The following is a 16504-nucleotide window of genomic DNA, read 5'->3' on the forward strand; positions in this document are numbered from 1 at the left end:
CTGCTTCTGACAGCAGGTCTGCAAAGTGCTAGCTGTATTTTTCATTTTATGGCTACTCATTTCATTTTCAACAAGGTATTGATCAGTAAGATATTGACCCCGAACTCTTCTTAACAAATGAGCTTCCAGTCATTAGAAAGGCGGAAGGGAGGTGGGGAGACAGAAAAAAGGCATTCCCTCCACCCTAATCCTTCCTTTATTCTCTTCAAAGAATAATCATTTGGTTTTACTCTGACCCAACTCCTTATATTCCCAGAGAGTAAAACGATTCTTCATCAAGTTTAACTTGTTTCGTTTAGTTCCCAGGTTTAAATACATAAAAGAGAGCCTGAAGGAGGCTAGGTTTAAATATAGCTACTTTCTATTCATTACAAATAAATTATCTGGAGTGTTAATCAGTGTGAGTGTGGGAACTGCCACTGGGAAACCACGGATGGCTGTACGATTCAGGCAGCACGTTTAGGCTTTTGTACTTGCTTGTTTCCCTATAGTCTTGACTGATAACACCTACACGATCTCAAATTTCGAAAGTATCCACTTTTCTCTCCTGAAATAATCTCTCTCTAGGGCATTAATGGAGGTTTATCTGCAACTTGGAACTCCAAACTGAACTACATAGTATAGCACTCTGGGAAATCACACCACCATAGGAATACGAATGCCCCAAAGCTCGTGCTTATATATTTTAAAGCATTAAATACCATACTGGTTACATGGAGGTGGGGAGTGGGATCTATCTCTGACTTTTCCATCTCTGAAGCATTAGTTCTTTGGACCAATGCATACTTTTCCTGAATACCACCTGCCCCCACACTCAGTATTAGATATAGTAACAAGCAGTAGGAATTAACAATATAAGGAAAGAATCTAGGAAGCATGAGCTGCTACAGAGCCGGCTACTCTGTATCCAGGACCCCTAGCAAGATCCAGAAATCCTAGCCAGCCTCATTCCTTTCTTGAGGACCCCAGCATCACTCACTATCTTCCCACTGCGATTTCTTACCTTCAAATTCAAAGCTGCCAAGAGTCCGGAGGGCAAGGGTGATGCTGCCCACATCACTGGCTTCGGGAAGAGTTGTGAGGCCAGGGGAAGCCAGCTGGTGGGCCAGGCCCTTGGGCATGCCTGGGTGCCGAAGGGGTTTGTGCATAAGGACAAGGGACAGCATCTTCAGGAGCCCGTCCTGGATGTCCTTCTTCAGCTGCGGAATCTGACGGCTCAGGTCGTAGAGCACAGCTGTGAGGGCGGGGCTGAGGGGAAGGAAACCAGTCACGGATGGGGCTAGATATATGACATTCGGTCTGTACTTGAAAAAAAGTCCCACTTGTCCAGCAAGGGGATTGGGCCCCATCGCTGCTTGATCTTTAAAGTAGAAAGGATATTATAAAATAGAATAAATATCCCCAACTCTTGGCCTGGTCACAGATTTCGAAACAACCGATAAGTTTCTGGTTTTTGCCATGGGAGAACTTGCTTAATATAATTTGGCCACTGCAGAAGACCAAGTCTCAATAAATAATCTGGGAAGCAGACTGAGAGCCCTGTCCTTATTTTAATGATGAAGAAAACTAAAATATAGAAAACTTAAGCAATTTGCCTAATAATCATATAAACGAAAGCTATAAACATTAATTGAGCCCTTCTGATATACAAGGCACTATGCTAAGAGTAGTTATTTTCATAAATTCTTTCATTTAATTCTTAAGACAACCCTAGACAATAGGAACTGCCATTGTACCCACTTCTCAGGTGGCAAAACTGAGGCCCAGAGAGGTAAAGTAACTTAGACAAGGTCACACAGCTAGCTATGATGGAACTAGGGTTAGGAACAGCCCCTGGGCTTAGCGTGCGCTATCCTGCCCACCCAATTTAATGTGCGAACAACATTGCCTCACTCGTTCAACACAGCCCCAGGACTGTGGCTCAAGCCTCACACCACCCGCAATGGAGACAGCTCAGGTTCCTGGCACCCACCTCAGTCCCACGGCCAGCATAGGCTCTAGCAGCTCCTTGATGTCCTGCTGGATACCTGGCCCCATCGCCCGCGCCAGCATGCTGATGCAGGTGAACACGGTGGCATCCACCTGCATTGCCTTCTGTCTCCTGCAGAGAACCAAAGAGTGGCTCGTTTACACATAACAGCCTTCCATGATGCCCCACCTCAAAACTGCCTTGGGGCAAGGAGGGCCGGGTACCCAGGCAGGGTCATGCGTGTGGGTGCACAGGTTCTTTACGGCCCAATTCTAGGGGGCCCATCGAACTAGAGTCACTGTCAATGTGCATCCAGTGTTTAAAACACCAATCCAGCAGATGGCAGTAAAGTGTCTTGAGGAAGGGGCCCCTTCTCCCAATTCACACAAAAGGCACCAGATGGGCTTGCGCAGTGCTGGCCAAGGTACCTATTCAGGAAGCAACTGAACAACATGTACATGAGGGACCTGGTACAGGGCACCACCATCACATGCGAAGAAATTCTTCTCCCTATGCTGAGAATGCTGGGCTTTGGAATGGGTGAGGCTTAATTCACCAGCGCAATCCTTGCTACTAAAACAGGAAAATACAGACATGATTCTAATTAACACCGAACCCCTGGCTTAGAGAAGACACCATGATCTCTCCATCTTGCAGGATGCTGAAGGTTTTCCTCATGTTTTATTCATTGGGAAGTTTCAACAAGTGGAATAACGTATCCAACTTCAGTGATAAGGAAAAAGGTGACTGTTAGGTCCCCTAAGTTCCAGTCTAGAAGTCCTCTCTTTAGGTCTTGTATCAAAATAAGGCCTTTGAAGCCAGAGAAAAGAGCAAAACTAGGATATTCCCAGTAAATGATAACACTGAAGCAGCACTGGCATCTAATACGTTCACGGGGTATTCAACAGACTCAAAATATTTACATCTATCTCATTTCATTTGAAAAAGGGTGGAGCCCAACTGAAGAAGGGCTGTTCTTTACAGGACTGGCTATGCCCTGGAGGATAACGAGGCAGAGAATGGGCTTAAGCTCCATGGAAACTGGGATGGAGCATCCTTCCTCTCTAACCAAATGGGGTGGAAGTGAAATCATAAACAGAGATGCTTACTTATGAGCAAAGTCCTTAGGGGGCAGGGCTGCTCGGATGATGTCCAGCACACGTGGTAAATAGACCTTAAATTCAGACCTCACAGCCACAGAAAGTAGCCCCAGAGCTTGAAAGGCTGCTGTACGTTCCTTCTCCTTCTTGACACAGCTCAGGACATGGTTCATGGTATCCTGGAGGTACTGGGTATCTGAGCACAGAAAAGACAGAGTGTATGGCCCAAGGTCAGGGCTGGTCTATCTACCCAAGGTCAGAGTTCCTACAAAACAATTTAAGAATAAATTAAGAAAGCCTGTTGGAAAAATGTTAAGAATTTAGAGGATGTACTAACCAAAATTTTATGCTTGATAATGATTCTTCAGATACATCTTTCGGAAATATTAAAAATGTAAGATTTTTTTTTTCCCATTTAATTAAAAAAAAAACTTAAAGGGTCTCCAAAACCGTATCACATAATTATCCCCATTACTGTTATAATTTGAGTGAAAGATTACATGCTCCTGTTTTAATAAATATATGTTAAATCTTGTTTAAAAACAAAGAGAGGATCACCAACTACTTTATATTATACTGAAATTTAAAGTAATATTGAATACTGTTTGTAATAAACAGGCCATTCCCTTCAGGTTAGGCCTGGAAATCACTGCTATTACCTAGAGATTTCTGTTATAGTTATAGTTAATAGAACAAGATTTAGTCTGTAATTTGGAAAGCCACATGTGTATTTTCATTAAGTTTATATAAACCAATGTGCACGGGTAGGCAATTCTTGGCAATTTAAGCTAAAGTGTTATTACTCCTCTGAAGGCTGAAATTTCTTGATTCTTGCCTCTTCTTCTGTCTCTTCCTGTTCTTCTTGCTGGCCCCAAGTCTATGCACCAGAAGCACGTAATGGCAGAGAAAGAAAGACCACATGCCCACTAGAAAGGGGTGTTTAGGGCTCCCGAACAATGGTTTAGGAGACAGGAAACTAGACTCCCCAAAAGCACAGATATATCACTGCATTCATTCTAGTGAGAAATGTCTTCTCTCATAGCCCTTGTGGTCAAATGACAATGAGGCACGCTGGGGCTTGAACGCAGTCAGAAGACAGGGTGAAACCACCCTAAAATCAAAGTGTGCTGATAAGGGAAACTAGGCCTTTGCATTTCAGCAGAAAGTGAGCTTAAGTCAAGAGGACAATTTCCTTTTCTGGATTTAGCATCCTAAGAGAATAGGAATCTGACACTGTTAGAAATCCCAGCCCCATCGTAGGCTATTTTTGATATTCCTGAAACTTATGTCATCAGGAAATTTGAGGACCGAGTTCTGAACTGCATGCTTTAAACAAATAGCACTTTCCTATTATTGAGGCACACATATACGAAAGCTGTCCAGGCTGAATGTCAATGACATATTTTTGTACATTATTTGATAAAACAACAAAAACCTATATCAAAAGAATAAAGCGCGGGGCCCTCCAAGCCTTTGTATCCTGCTGCTAGGCAGCCTTTTGAACTTACTAGGGTAACTGCTTCCCCAATGTGCCAGACTTTGATCCAATTTAGCCTAGTTATTACTTTTTTTTTTTTGAACCACAGACTTTCAACCCAAGATCATTTAAAGCTCTACTGAACAGGGGCATGTTTGGTCATTAAAAAAGAGAAAAACTGCTGGGTACCAGGTGGGGAGAATGGAAAGCTGAAAAAATACGGGTGATTTTCATTATGTCATTTCTCCCTGGTTCAGTGATTTTATGCGGCTAATTGTCTCCTCCTTAGTTGACACGTTCTAGTCTCACACACAGCACATTTAACAACAGCTATATATTGCTCCTGTTTCACAGGTGGCGTGAAATGAGTCTGTGCTAGGGAATGGCATCCGCTGAGGGTCAGGCTGGCCTTCCACTTACGCTCCTGGCGCTTATTTGGTCCTGAATGCTTATGATTAATCATAGGTGGTGCGCGCCACAGCGAAGAACAAAGAGGCATTGGGGACGGGGGCCTCTCCACTCGGCAACCATGGACATGAAGCAAGGACAATACATGTGAACGAGTGGCTAGAGTAGTCCTGTGCTTCTCACCTTTACCTTATTTCCCAAATGGATTTGAAGTGGTGTGAGGAGGCAATGATGACATAACAGTGGTTCCCCTTTCCCGGGGCTGACCCTGTGCCAGGCACCGAGAGTAGGTGTTTGGCATCTTGTGATGCAGGGATTGTCACTCTAATTTTACAAGTCGGGGAAGGTCAAATAACCTGTCCAGAACCTCAGCTACGGACGGAGGCAGGATTCGTTCACCCCAAGTCTGACGCGCAAGCCTTTCCACAGCTGGGGCTCGGATGGAAGAGAAAAGGGATGCCTCCGGCTGGAGTAACCCAGGAAGGCCTCAGGGAGAAGCCAGTATCTCAACTGGGCCACCTATGGGTGCTGGGAATTCCCATTGCCCAGTGAGAACGGGGCAGGCGCATGGGAACCCACAGTCTGTCAGCCACGACACCTGCCTATGACACATCCAGCCCTTCCTTCCTATAAGTGGTGAGATATCTTGGTGACGTCGGGGGAGAAGTAGGACAGCCACCAAATCCTCCCTGGCCCGCAGAGAGCCGCTGCAGAATCTAAAATGAAGCTGCCCTTCCTTTGGTCTCTTTTCAGTCCATTCATGAACTTTTTAGTTCATTCCTACACGAGGACTCGCTTGCTCTAGGACCGCCTCAGACATCTGCGGAAAACCTGAACGGGACACCACCGACACTGGGCGTGAGGCAAAGAAACCAGAGACTAGCCCCCGGTTGGTGTTGCTTCAAATGAGATGCAGACGTGACTTTGTGCAACCACTTCTGTTTAATTACTCTTAACTGGGTAATGACGTCGTCCACGGACATCCTCACCTGTGAAGGCGGAAGGTCGAAACGCAGCCAAGCGGGGTAACAAATTAAGGATTGTCATTTGGATCAGCGAGTTCTTGCTATTCCTGCATTTCAGCACCCACTGGCACACCTGAGGGAGGAAGGATATGGGGTTGGCAAAGACGAGGGAGGTGTGAAGCTTGGGAGAGAGGGAGCGGGCCTCCTGGAACCTACCTGATCAAATTTCTCCTCCATCAAGTCTCTGCAACACCGACTCTCCACTAGAGTGGACTTAGCTGGGCTGGGGGAAGCCCCAAATGCCATCAGGCCTTGGTGAGAGCTGTACCCCAGCAGTCCCACCAAGGCGTTTGACTGCTGGGGCTGTACGGCCTGGAAACTGGTGAAGGGGGTGATGTGACGAGGTTTCGTTCCGAAGCCCATGAGATCTTTGCAGTACTTGTCATGTACCAACTGCTGCTGTGTGATTTCCTCCATTTCTTCCCTCAGGCGCTACATACGTAGGGGGGAAAAAAATCCACCTTTACTTACAAGTGGCACTTGCCCAGGCACTGGGGAGTCTACAAAGCAACACACTTGCCCGACTCTGAAACACAACTATTTCCAACGCGGAGGAGGGTGGCCTCTAGGCATCTTTGGGATTATGTTTCCCCAGAACCTTGTTGGTGGCCTGATTCTTGGAACTTAAGCAGAAGAGCACCACCTACCGAACGAGAAAGCAGCGGCAGGGGGCTGGCTGCCAAGACCTTGCCGCCTGCCCTGCCAAGTTGGTTTGGGAAAGCAGACTTGCAAACTGCTGTGCCTGCGGACCTAAGATCAAGGCAGTGGAGCCTCTTGCGGAGGTGTGGGGCAGCCCCAGGCCAGCATCCTGTCAACAGTCTGCTCTCCTTCCCTTTGCCAGAAACCCCAGGACAAACACTTTAGGCAAAGAACTTTCTCAGAATCCTAGCAATTCCACAGGAGGTGTGCAATAAGCCGCCTAGGGCAGAACCCGCATCTACCCCCTATTCGAAGGGCTGCTTAACAACTCACCCTCCAACAGTGTGAAAGGGGAAGGATATTAAAACAATTTTCTAAACTCTTAAACGTTTCTCGACATAGATATTTTTATTTTTTGAAAACTCTATTATTCTTGTCAAAGTCACCAACTGACTGATGTTGCTAAATCCGATGGTCAGTTCTCAGTCACCTATCTGCAGCATTTGATCCAACTTAGTAGTTCCCCCTCCTTGAAACTCTTTCTTCATCGGGCTTCTCGGACTCCGAGCTTTCCTGCTGCCCACCCTCCCCTTCTCGCTCTCCCTCCATCGCTCCTCGTCTCCTGCCCCAGGTTCTCAGGCCCTAGCTCTTCTCCAACCACACTAGCTGTTCTCTTCCACCCCGAGACTCTCCTCCAGTCTGATGACTTGAAACAGCATTCACCTGCTGACGACTCCCAAATGCGTCTCTCTCACTCATCTCTCCCGAGAACTACTCAATCTCTCTGCTCGGCTCCCAACAGGCCTGTTCAAAAGCAAACTCCCGCCCTTCCAGCCTGTAGCAGGTCTAAACCTGCTCCTCCCATCTCGCTCTTTCCATCTTAATAGTAGCAACTCCCACCTCTCCAGTTGCTCAGGCCAAAAACCTCGACTCTTCTTTCTCCCCCATCGACTTCCAAATAGCAAAATCAGAATCCAGCTGCTTCTTGCACCTTCACAGGCCTCGCTGTGGTCCAAGCCACAAACCTTCCCTGCTGAGACTGCTACAGATCCCATCTGACTAGACTCCTGGCTTCAGCCCTCGCCCCTCTCATAATCTATTTTCAACACAGTGGCCACAGCAGCCCTTTTGAAACATGAATCAAATATCACTTCACTGCTTAAAACGCACCCGTAGCCTCGCACTTCGCAGACGAAGTCTACATAGTGGCTTCTGAGACCCGACGTGATGTGCCTCCTCCCGGCCCCAGGCATCGCTCCGACCCCATCGCCCATCACCTCCTCCCTCCCACTACGCTGGGCCACAACAATCTGGCTGCTCCCCGAATAGAGCAACGTGCTCCTGCCCGGGGGCCTCTGAGCTCGCGGGACCAGCTGTCTGGAACGCTCTCCCCCCGGGTACTTGTGTAGCTGTTTTCTTAGCTCTTCACGACTGGGCTCAAACGTCACCAGGTTTGAAAATGTAATCCTCAGTCCATGCGAACACCCCCTATTCCCTTTCCCTGCCCCCTTTTCTCCATAGCATTCATCACTGTGTGATCCACTTTGGGTTTTTACTTATGTGTGTGTTATCTGTCTCCCCTTGCTAGAATGTCATGTTTTATTCATGCTGCCTTATTCTAGCTCTTAAGACATAACGTGACTGGCCTACAGTATTATGAAATTACAATACCACGCATCTGGATAATTCTTGATCATTTACAAAGTCACGTCACCAGCATTTCATTCAAGTCTATGAGTTAGGCGATGCCCTGTTTTACTGGGAGGAAACGAAGACCCCAGGGCTGTCTGGGCCGCAGTGCAAAGCAGCACATCATACTTGGGTGGGGATCGCTGAGCGCTCCCATTTACGGGATTCCCACTGCGCATCAGGTGCTGTGCTGGCGCTGCGCACGTATTGAGAAACCTCACAGGAGCTCAACGAGGTAAAGGGTCCCTGTGAAGAGTGAGGGAAACGAGGCTAGAGGAGGTAAAGTCATTTGTCCACATCACATAGGGTAGAGAGGGATTCCAAGCCGGATCTTTCTAGCTCTACACATATGGCAGCGCGTGCTGCCCCACATCTAGGGCACGGCCAGTACCAAACAATCCTTGGGTCTATTGAAGCAGGCCGCCCTGGGGTAAAATTTCATACCAACCAGCTCCCCATAGGGAGACTCACAGATGGAGCTCTACCTCCCGAACCCATCCTGAACCCAGCTATCGCCCAGCGTCTACAGTGCCAGTGCTAGTTAAAGCCACCACCATGGCTCGCCCACGCCACTGTAACAGCCTCCTGTGGCAGCCATGGGAATGCGACCTCCGACCACAAGGACCCCAGTGACTACTCTGAAATCTATCGCCACATCTGTGCCAAGGCCACATCTTCCACGGGTGGCTCCTAGCCAGCAACAGAGCACAGCAGGACTGCTAAGGGGGGCCTCCTCCGACGGCCCGCTTTGGCCTGAGGAGCCCGTGACAGCTTTGCACAGCAGACTAGGAGGCTTCCGTCCTGCTCTGCTTCCCCTCTCGTTCCCTCAGGGTTAGATGTGAACTGAGATCTGACAGTTCTCCGGCTCCTTCCACATTTTCTCTCACAGCCTATTTCCCTAATAAAATCCTTATACTTTTAAACCCATCTTTGCAGCAGCTTCTCGCACTAACCCGTCTCTTAACCGGTCTCCCTGCTTTCATTCCTGCCTCTCTATAAGCTTCTCCTCACAGGAGCCAATCCGCGGTTAAAAATGGATGCCATCGCACCATTTCCCTGCACACACAACTCTAGTGTTTGGCCCTGCAACGAGAAGAAATGCCAGTGTTTACCGAGAACTATGAGGCCTACTGATTTGGCTCCTCCCTCCCTCTCCCTTGCTCAGGATGCAAAGCCACACTTCCTTCTGTCCTTTGAACTTGTCCAACTCTCTCCCAACTCAAAGCCTCTGCCTGGAACATGGTCTTCCTGCCTGCCGCAAGGGGCTGGCTCCCTTATGTCATATGGGTCTCAGCTCCAGTGGTCTTTCCTGACCCCCCGATTACCCTTCATCCCATTTCTTCATAGAACTTGCTGCTATCTAAAAATATCTTGTTATTTAGTTATTGCCTGTTTCCCCTACAAAATGTCAGCTCCACGAGGACAAGGATATCACGTTGTCTCGCTCACAGAATGGCATATGAGACACCTGGACACCCCTCTGAAGCGCTTCTCACCTCTCCCTCCATGCTGCTGATTCTGACCAGCTCATTGAGGATCAGCAAAGCTCCATGGATCCGATCATCCCGATTCATGCCTTTCTCCTTGGCCAAGGTTTCATCAAACCCTTTCTCTGCTTCTTCAAATGTGTGCTATGTAGAAATACAGAATGCCTGTATCAACGTCTGAGTTAGACAGAACATGGACCAACCCCAGCTATTCAAGGGTTCAGAGGTGTTCCCATACCTGCTTGGTGCCTTGTACCCATATCATTAACAACACTAACACATCAAGCTCTCTCGCTTAATTTAACTTCAACTCTCACAATACCATATGACAGATACCATTACCATCCCATTTTAATAGAAAGATAAAAAAAACCCCAGAGGCTCAAAGAAATTACATGTTGCAGGTCACACAGCAAAGCCAAGACTAGATCCCAGGTCTCCAAGCCCATATTCTGGGCTGTTTATAGTACAAAGCTCCTTAGTAAGGTCTCTTGGCAGCAGCAATCACCACAGGACTCAAGATGCAAGAGAAGAGAACTGGCATTTTCTAAATTAGTATCAACCAAATTTCACGGATTCTGAGACACCCATTTTTCCATATTTTAACATCTCTGAAAAGGGATCTCTTATAATTGTTGATAAGAAGGCACCGAGTCACAGTTTAACAGGCATGTTTTCGTTCTTAGGGTATATAAAATAATGGTGTGGCTATCAGTGGATCTTTGCTTTAGTGAAATACAATAAAATAACTGCTGATTTAAACTGAGCTTAAAAAACTGTTTGAGACCAAAGCAAATGACACTTGCTCTGTGGCAAGGGAGCCTGTTACTGCCCAGAGGCCCAGTGATCCTCTATGTAAATGTGCTCTGCTGGTAGTTGGAATGAAACCATCTCCTCACCCGGTACCACTGAGGCTTCTGCATCTCCTTTGGCTCACGCTGGGTAGTGAGAATCAGGCAAGCACGGAGGGCGGCTACAGCTCCCTCACGAATGGCCTGTTTGGGGTCCCACACGGCCACAAAAATGTTGTCGAAGAACGGTTGTACTTGCTGGAAGAAGAAGGTGGGGACGCTGATAGCCAGCTCACGGAGAACCAGAACCTAGGAGAGAAAGGCACATTGAGAACTCTCATCCGTTACTAGCTTTGTTCTCTCGGGAATAGCCTCTGGCTTCCTAGAGCCTATATACATTAGGAAAAGAGCAGATTTGCCATCTCTGCCAGCTAGGAAATTCTGGGGCTCTAGGAAGGAAAGGAAAATTGATCGAACATCTCAGTGTTCATGATCTTAGGCTGTTTACATAGAATGCTACGTCCTATGTCAGGACGTAGACTCTGGAGGGACAGACATGTTTTGCATACTGCTCTACGGACAGCCTAGAACAGTACTTGGAAAATAGCAAGTATTCAGTAAACATGTATTGACTGAATAAAAAATCCTGCTCAATATCTAATCTTGTTATTATTTTCATTTGACAGTGGAAGAAACTAAAAACCAGAGGTTGCCCCCAGTTATGGAGTAAAGAAGTGGCAAAGCCAAGACTTGAACCAGGGTCCAAGTGTGCCCCTCCCCCCATACCACACTCTGTCCTTTTAAAGAGGAAGCTGACTGGAAAGGATCTGACTGACTGCCTGACCCCCACCATGTTCACACTCAAATTCTCTCTTAGAGACAGACTCTCCCCCACCTCAGAGCCTGAAATCCTTGAAAAGCAATGAGGATATGCCACCAGAAGAGTTGGATAAGAAGCTACCACTTTCCCAAATGCAGAATAGCCAATGGGGAAAGAGGAAGTCTGGGCTAGGTACCAACCAATGAACAAATGTCTGAAAGATAAGCAAGAAAGGCTGACCGATTCTCCCACTGGGGGTGGGCAGTGAAGGTACCTACATCCCCTGCTCCTCTCTTACTCCTAGTCCTTCCGTATTCCCATCATATCCCCACTGCACATGCAGAGGCCTTGCCAAAGACATTAAAGGGATCATGCAGATCGAACAGTTGTCTGAGGCTCTGTAAGCCTTTTGGCTGTGGCTTCTTCTCTTGCTGTGGCTGAGGGCTGCCTTCTGCTTAGGAGGCGATTTTGATTCTAGAGAATCAGAGGTCAGGATAAACACTGCACTTCGGGCTGCCTCTCAAGCAACAAGAGAACTTTCACTTTCCCTCTTTGGTTATGAAGCTCGGAGTGAAGAGAGAAAGGAATTCAGGACAGAGCCCTAGGCCCAAGCAGCACAGTGCCTTTGTCTGGAGTGTCCCCTCTCATTCTCTGCCTTTCAGGGACCTGGGCACACTGTGTAAAGGACCCCGACACAGCGCCGTCGCTCCCCTGGCGGCCACTCACAGCTGCGTGTCTCCGGCCCTCATTGCGGTCAGCGCCCAGCCATTCCAGGGCTCGCTTCACCTCGAACTCCACATACTCAGCGGTAAAAGTGTCCCCTGCCATGGCAAGGCGACCGATGGCCTTGGATGCCATTTCCATGACAACTGGGTCATTAGAAGGGAGGAGGTTCCGAAGATAATTTGCAAATCGGCCGATTCGGGTGGCATTCCCACCTTCCACTCCTATGAGGCTGGCTGAAAAGAGAAAGGTGGAAGGTGAGGATGGGCACGTGCTGCCCGGGAAAGCGCGCTGCCTTGAAAGGAGGCCTTTCCTCTCATTCTGAGTACAGGCCGCAACTTCCAGACGGTAGGGTATGGATAATTTGCATTTTAACCAATAGATGTGATAGTTGTGCAAGGACTATTTACATGAAACAAAATGCCCTCATTTCAGTACATGTAATTTGTTTTCCTGAAAAAAAGGAAAACAGGCTGGATGACCAGCTCCTGGAAGATGAGAATTACCTTTTATTCACTGTACCCCAACTCTAAAATTCTATTCAAGTGTCCTGCTATGCCAAACTTCACTCTACAGAGAAACCAGAAACTGCGAAATGCTACGTGGGGTAGAGGAAAGGAAGCTGGCTTCTAGTCTCAGCTCTGGCACACTGTCTGGCACTAGAAAAGTTGATTAATTAAGGTTCTGAGACTCCATATCTGAAAATACCTGCTTTGCTGACATCCCGAGACTACTGCTAGAATAACTGAATAAGTACACTGCAAGCCACGAGGCTCCTTAAAATTCATTAGACAAATGTGAACTAAGTATCTAGGAAGTAGCGGACATGGGGTACAGTGGACCACAGGTGAGCAGTCCTTTATTCCCAGTTGTTATTGTCACCAGAGACACTATTCTTACCTATGGCCAAGATGCCGCCTTTCCTCTCATTGGCATCTGAACTGGAAACCAGTTCAAAAATGTGATGGTTCAGCTGATCATAGAAGCGAGTCGACTCCTCTTGACTCATCTGTAAAGAAGGATGTACTCAGAACAACTTCTAAGGACTCCCTGATGGTGGCGGGTGGGGTGGTTCCAAAGACTAAGACCTGAGAAGTAGCCAGCAGGTATGGTTCAAACCAAACATGACAAAGCTACTGCCCATTTCTAAACTGTAGAGCAACTGAACTCACAAGTCATCTGTTTAACGAATACTTATTGAGTATACTCCATGGCAGGCCACCTCCTGTCCTACTTTCTACCTAGTACCAGGGTATGAGGATGAACAAGATACTGTCCCTAACCTCCAGTCTGGTCTCCATTTAAAAAGCTCCAAGCTACTAACTCTTCAAACCCATCCCAACCACTGTTATCAGGGAGAAAGAACCGAAGGTCTGGAATGGAGTGGGAAAAAGAAAAAAAAAGTTAAAAACAATCGGCCCTACACTGACTCCTAAAATGTCACCACAAAAGAGAAAATGCCACAGAAACGTGTAACTGCTGCAAAGGAACCGGCACGTTCTACGGACGTGTGAAACCGGGTGTCTTTCTAAAACAGAATCTCACTTTGCTGTCTAAAGAAATCTATACCAATGATGGGACGCTTAGCCCAGATACTCCATGAATGGCCCCAAATCGCAAAGGCCCCAACCTCTCTAAGCTCCATGGTGACATAGTGCTGCAGCTCCTTGGCAGCTTTGGCCCTGGTTTCCTCATTCCGGCTCTTCAGGCCACTGGCAAACTGCTGCAGAACGCTCACATTGCTAGACGTGGTGGTGGCCGTGGTGGCGGCAGCAGGTCCGGTTCCAATCATCTTGCCCTGAAGTCCTTTGAAGAAAAGCATCCTTTAATATCCTGGGTATAACAAACTATAGCAATGAATTTATTTATGGCTCCAGTTCCTCAACACAGATCTCTACCCTGTCTGTGTCAGGGAGGGAGACCTCACTGCGGAACGTGTAGAAAGCCTTGACATATTCAATAATGACTGATGTTTAAAAGAGGCAGCGTAGTATGAGGATCTAATTGTGGGCTGTGGAGCCAAACTATCTGGGTTTGAATCCAGCCCAAAATTATATACCCTGAAAGGATACTTAAAATGTCTATTTCCTTAATTGCAACAGGGGAATAATAGGACTTAACTCATAGGGTTGATGTGAGAATTAAGTTAGTCCATGTTAAAAAGTATTTAAAACAGTGCCGAACACACAATGAGTTCTGTTAGTTATTACTATCATTATTCTATTTTATATTACTAGCTGTATGTACATAGCATAGCGCCAAGTACTGGATAGAGGTAGGGAGGTAGAGAATAAAATATGCCTGACTGCCCCTTTCCTCGAATAATTTAAAGAGGAAAATTATTATTCTATAGTAGCATTGTCCAACAGAAATACGAAATGTAATACAAATGTAATTTTAAACTTCCTAGTAGACATATCAAAAAAGGCAAAAAGAAACAGAAGTTAATACATTTTATTTAACCCAATATATCCAAAACACCATTTCGACATGTTATCAACATAAAGCATTACTGATACGTTTTCCATCCTTTTTCGTTCCGAGTCTCCAAAATCTAGTGTGCATTTTACACTTTCGGAAAACTCAATGTGGACTAGTCTCATTTCATTCGCTCTAAGCCATATACGTAGCTGAGTGGTTACTGCATTGGACAGTGCAGTTCTATAGAATGCCAGTACTTCAAACGTAAGCTAAAAGAGACTGATTAGTTCTTGAGATCATTTTTTTTATTCCTCAATTATGTACTGTCCCTTCCCTCAATGAGCTTACAATCTAGGGGAAAATACAAATAACCAGGCAACCATAACAAAGTGGCCATAATAGAGCCGCTATGAGAGTAACATATATATATACTTATCCTACGTATGTCAAGATATTAAAAAATCAACTTTTCAAAATTCTTAATTTTGACTCTGCGATGCCCAGAAAAAAAAAATGGAATAATAGGTTTTGAAAGCTTTTAAATACTTCAGTGCCAAGAAAAAGACAGCAGAAGAATTGTCATCCTTCAGGGGAGAGGAAACTCTAAGATCCCTGATGAGTAAACTGCCATAGAAGTGTGTGACCGAGCCTCTGTGATGAGTGGGAGGGAGACTGGCAAGGAATTTCCATTCTCAGGAGAGACCCAGCCCACCTCTATAAAGTCTAAGGCCCGCGGGCCATCTGCTCCAGGGAGAATTCAATTAAAATAATGGAAGTCAAAATACCCTAAGGCACTTGGCCAAGACTTAACAGAAGTTAAAGTTGGGTGGCTGAAACTAGGAATCGGGGAGTGGAAAGCAGAGAGGATGAAACCCAAGCATGAAACCGAGCTAAGCTCCGGGGGTCCTTGAGAGGTCTCCGGGGGTGGGCAGCAAGGGGCTGACACTGACGTTTGTTCTCTCTGAGGACAATCTGCAGGTGGGGTGACTGGACAGGCAAGGAGATGCGAAGGCGCCCCGACAGTACCGGAGCTAATGGACCGGCCTTAACCGCGCCAGAGACGCACGGCAGGCTCAAGGGTCCGTGGGTCTCCTGGGGGTTCAGGAGGTGGGCAGTGCCTCGCAGGTGGGGATCAAGGGCTCTGGCGGCGCCCAAGTCTGTGGGGCAGGCTCTGAGGGGACCCCACGTCCCGGGACGGCGGTTTCCCGGGATTCCCCCCATAGACCAGGCTGGCTGTGGTTCTGGACATTCCGCTGCCTTGGAGGGGTTGATGCCAAGTTCCAGACTCACCGCGCGGCTTCAGCCAAGGCCTCAGCTGCCGCCACCAACGCCGGTGCCGCCGCTTCAGGCCCCCAGCCCTACCACCCGCCTTCCCCGCTGTCCTCTGAGCAGGGAGGGAGGGAGGGCGTGCTCCTACGCATAAGAACCAATCGAAAGGCGTAAGATGAAGATGGACTGAAAAACAGACCAATAGTAATGAAGGAGAAGTGAAGATTCGGGACCCGGCTTCTCCAGGGGGCGGGGACTGTTCAAATAGACAAACCACGCGGCCAGTGGCAGGCGAAAGGAAGCTTAGGTCTTCTCGGGCGAACCAATCGGTCGTGAGTTGACTTCAGTCACTTCCACGCGCACATCCGGTGCATCGCTACTATAATTCCCCTCTGCATCGGAGCTGCGAACGTCCGTAGTCCGCTCTTTGGTTCCCGTGGTGGGGTCAAGCGACGGTAGGCGGAGGTTCGCGATGTTGACCTGTTTAATTCCGAGTGGAGTGTGTGAGCTTTGTTGGCACCCTGTAATTACTGGAGCAAAAGATGTAAAAGTTTCGGACTAGCTCATTTTCTGGACCTGAGAGTCTTTTCATTGCATCGATTCTTCTGCAAAAATTGTTCCTCTGAATTTCACATTTTCCACTTGTGTTCATATAAATATCTCTATATTTAATCACTAAACATTTT

The 16504-nt window shown here is 47.2% G+C and overlaps 1 protein-coding gene across 2 annotated transcripts in view; it reads right to left on the reverse strand.

Moving 5' to 3' along the window:
• The window catches only part of MTOR (mechanistic target of rapamycin kinase), a 105056-nt gene extending 89117 nt beyond the window's left edge, over positions 1 to 15939 (reverse strand). Inside the window, exons 1-11 of one of the 2 annotated variants that reach the window (XM_036228649.1) lie at positions 15840 to 15939; positions 13759 to 13934; positions 13029 to 13137; positions 12132 to 12364; positions 10694 to 10894; positions 9804 to 9938; positions 6136 to 6411; positions 5944 to 6052; positions 3079 to 3265; positions 1973 to 2101; positions 1004 to 1248 (exon numbers count right to left, since the gene is read on the reverse strand). In XM_036228649.1, coding sequence (XP_036084542.1) covers positions 1004 to 1248; positions 1973 to 2101; positions 3079 to 3265; positions 5944 to 6052; positions 6136 to 6411; positions 9804 to 9938; positions 10694 to 10894; positions 12132 to 12364; positions 13029 to 13137; positions 13759 to 13920 — 1786 coding nt within the window. In that variant the 5' untranslated portion in view covers positions 13921 to 13934; positions 15840 to 15939. Of the gene's footprint in view, positions 1 to 1003; positions 1249 to 1972; positions 2102 to 3078; positions 3335 to 5943; positions 6053 to 6135; positions 6412 to 9803; positions 9939 to 10693; positions 10895 to 12131; positions 12365 to 13028; positions 13138 to 13758; positions 13935 to 15839 lie in introns of those variants that run through there. The other variant, XM_016149390.2, reaches the window with a different exon arrangement.
• Positions 15940 to 16504: the final 565 nt, after the last annotated feature.

This window comes from Rousettus aegyptiacus, unplaced genomic scaffold (assembly GCF_014176215.1).
Source record: "Rousettus aegyptiacus isolate mRouAeg1 unplaced genomic scaffold, mRouAeg1.p scaffold_m13_p_1, whole genome shotgun sequence".
NCBI classification, from domain to species: domain Eukaryota; kingdom Metazoa; phylum Chordata; class Mammalia; order Chiroptera; family Pteropodidae; genus Rousettus; species Rousettus aegyptiacus.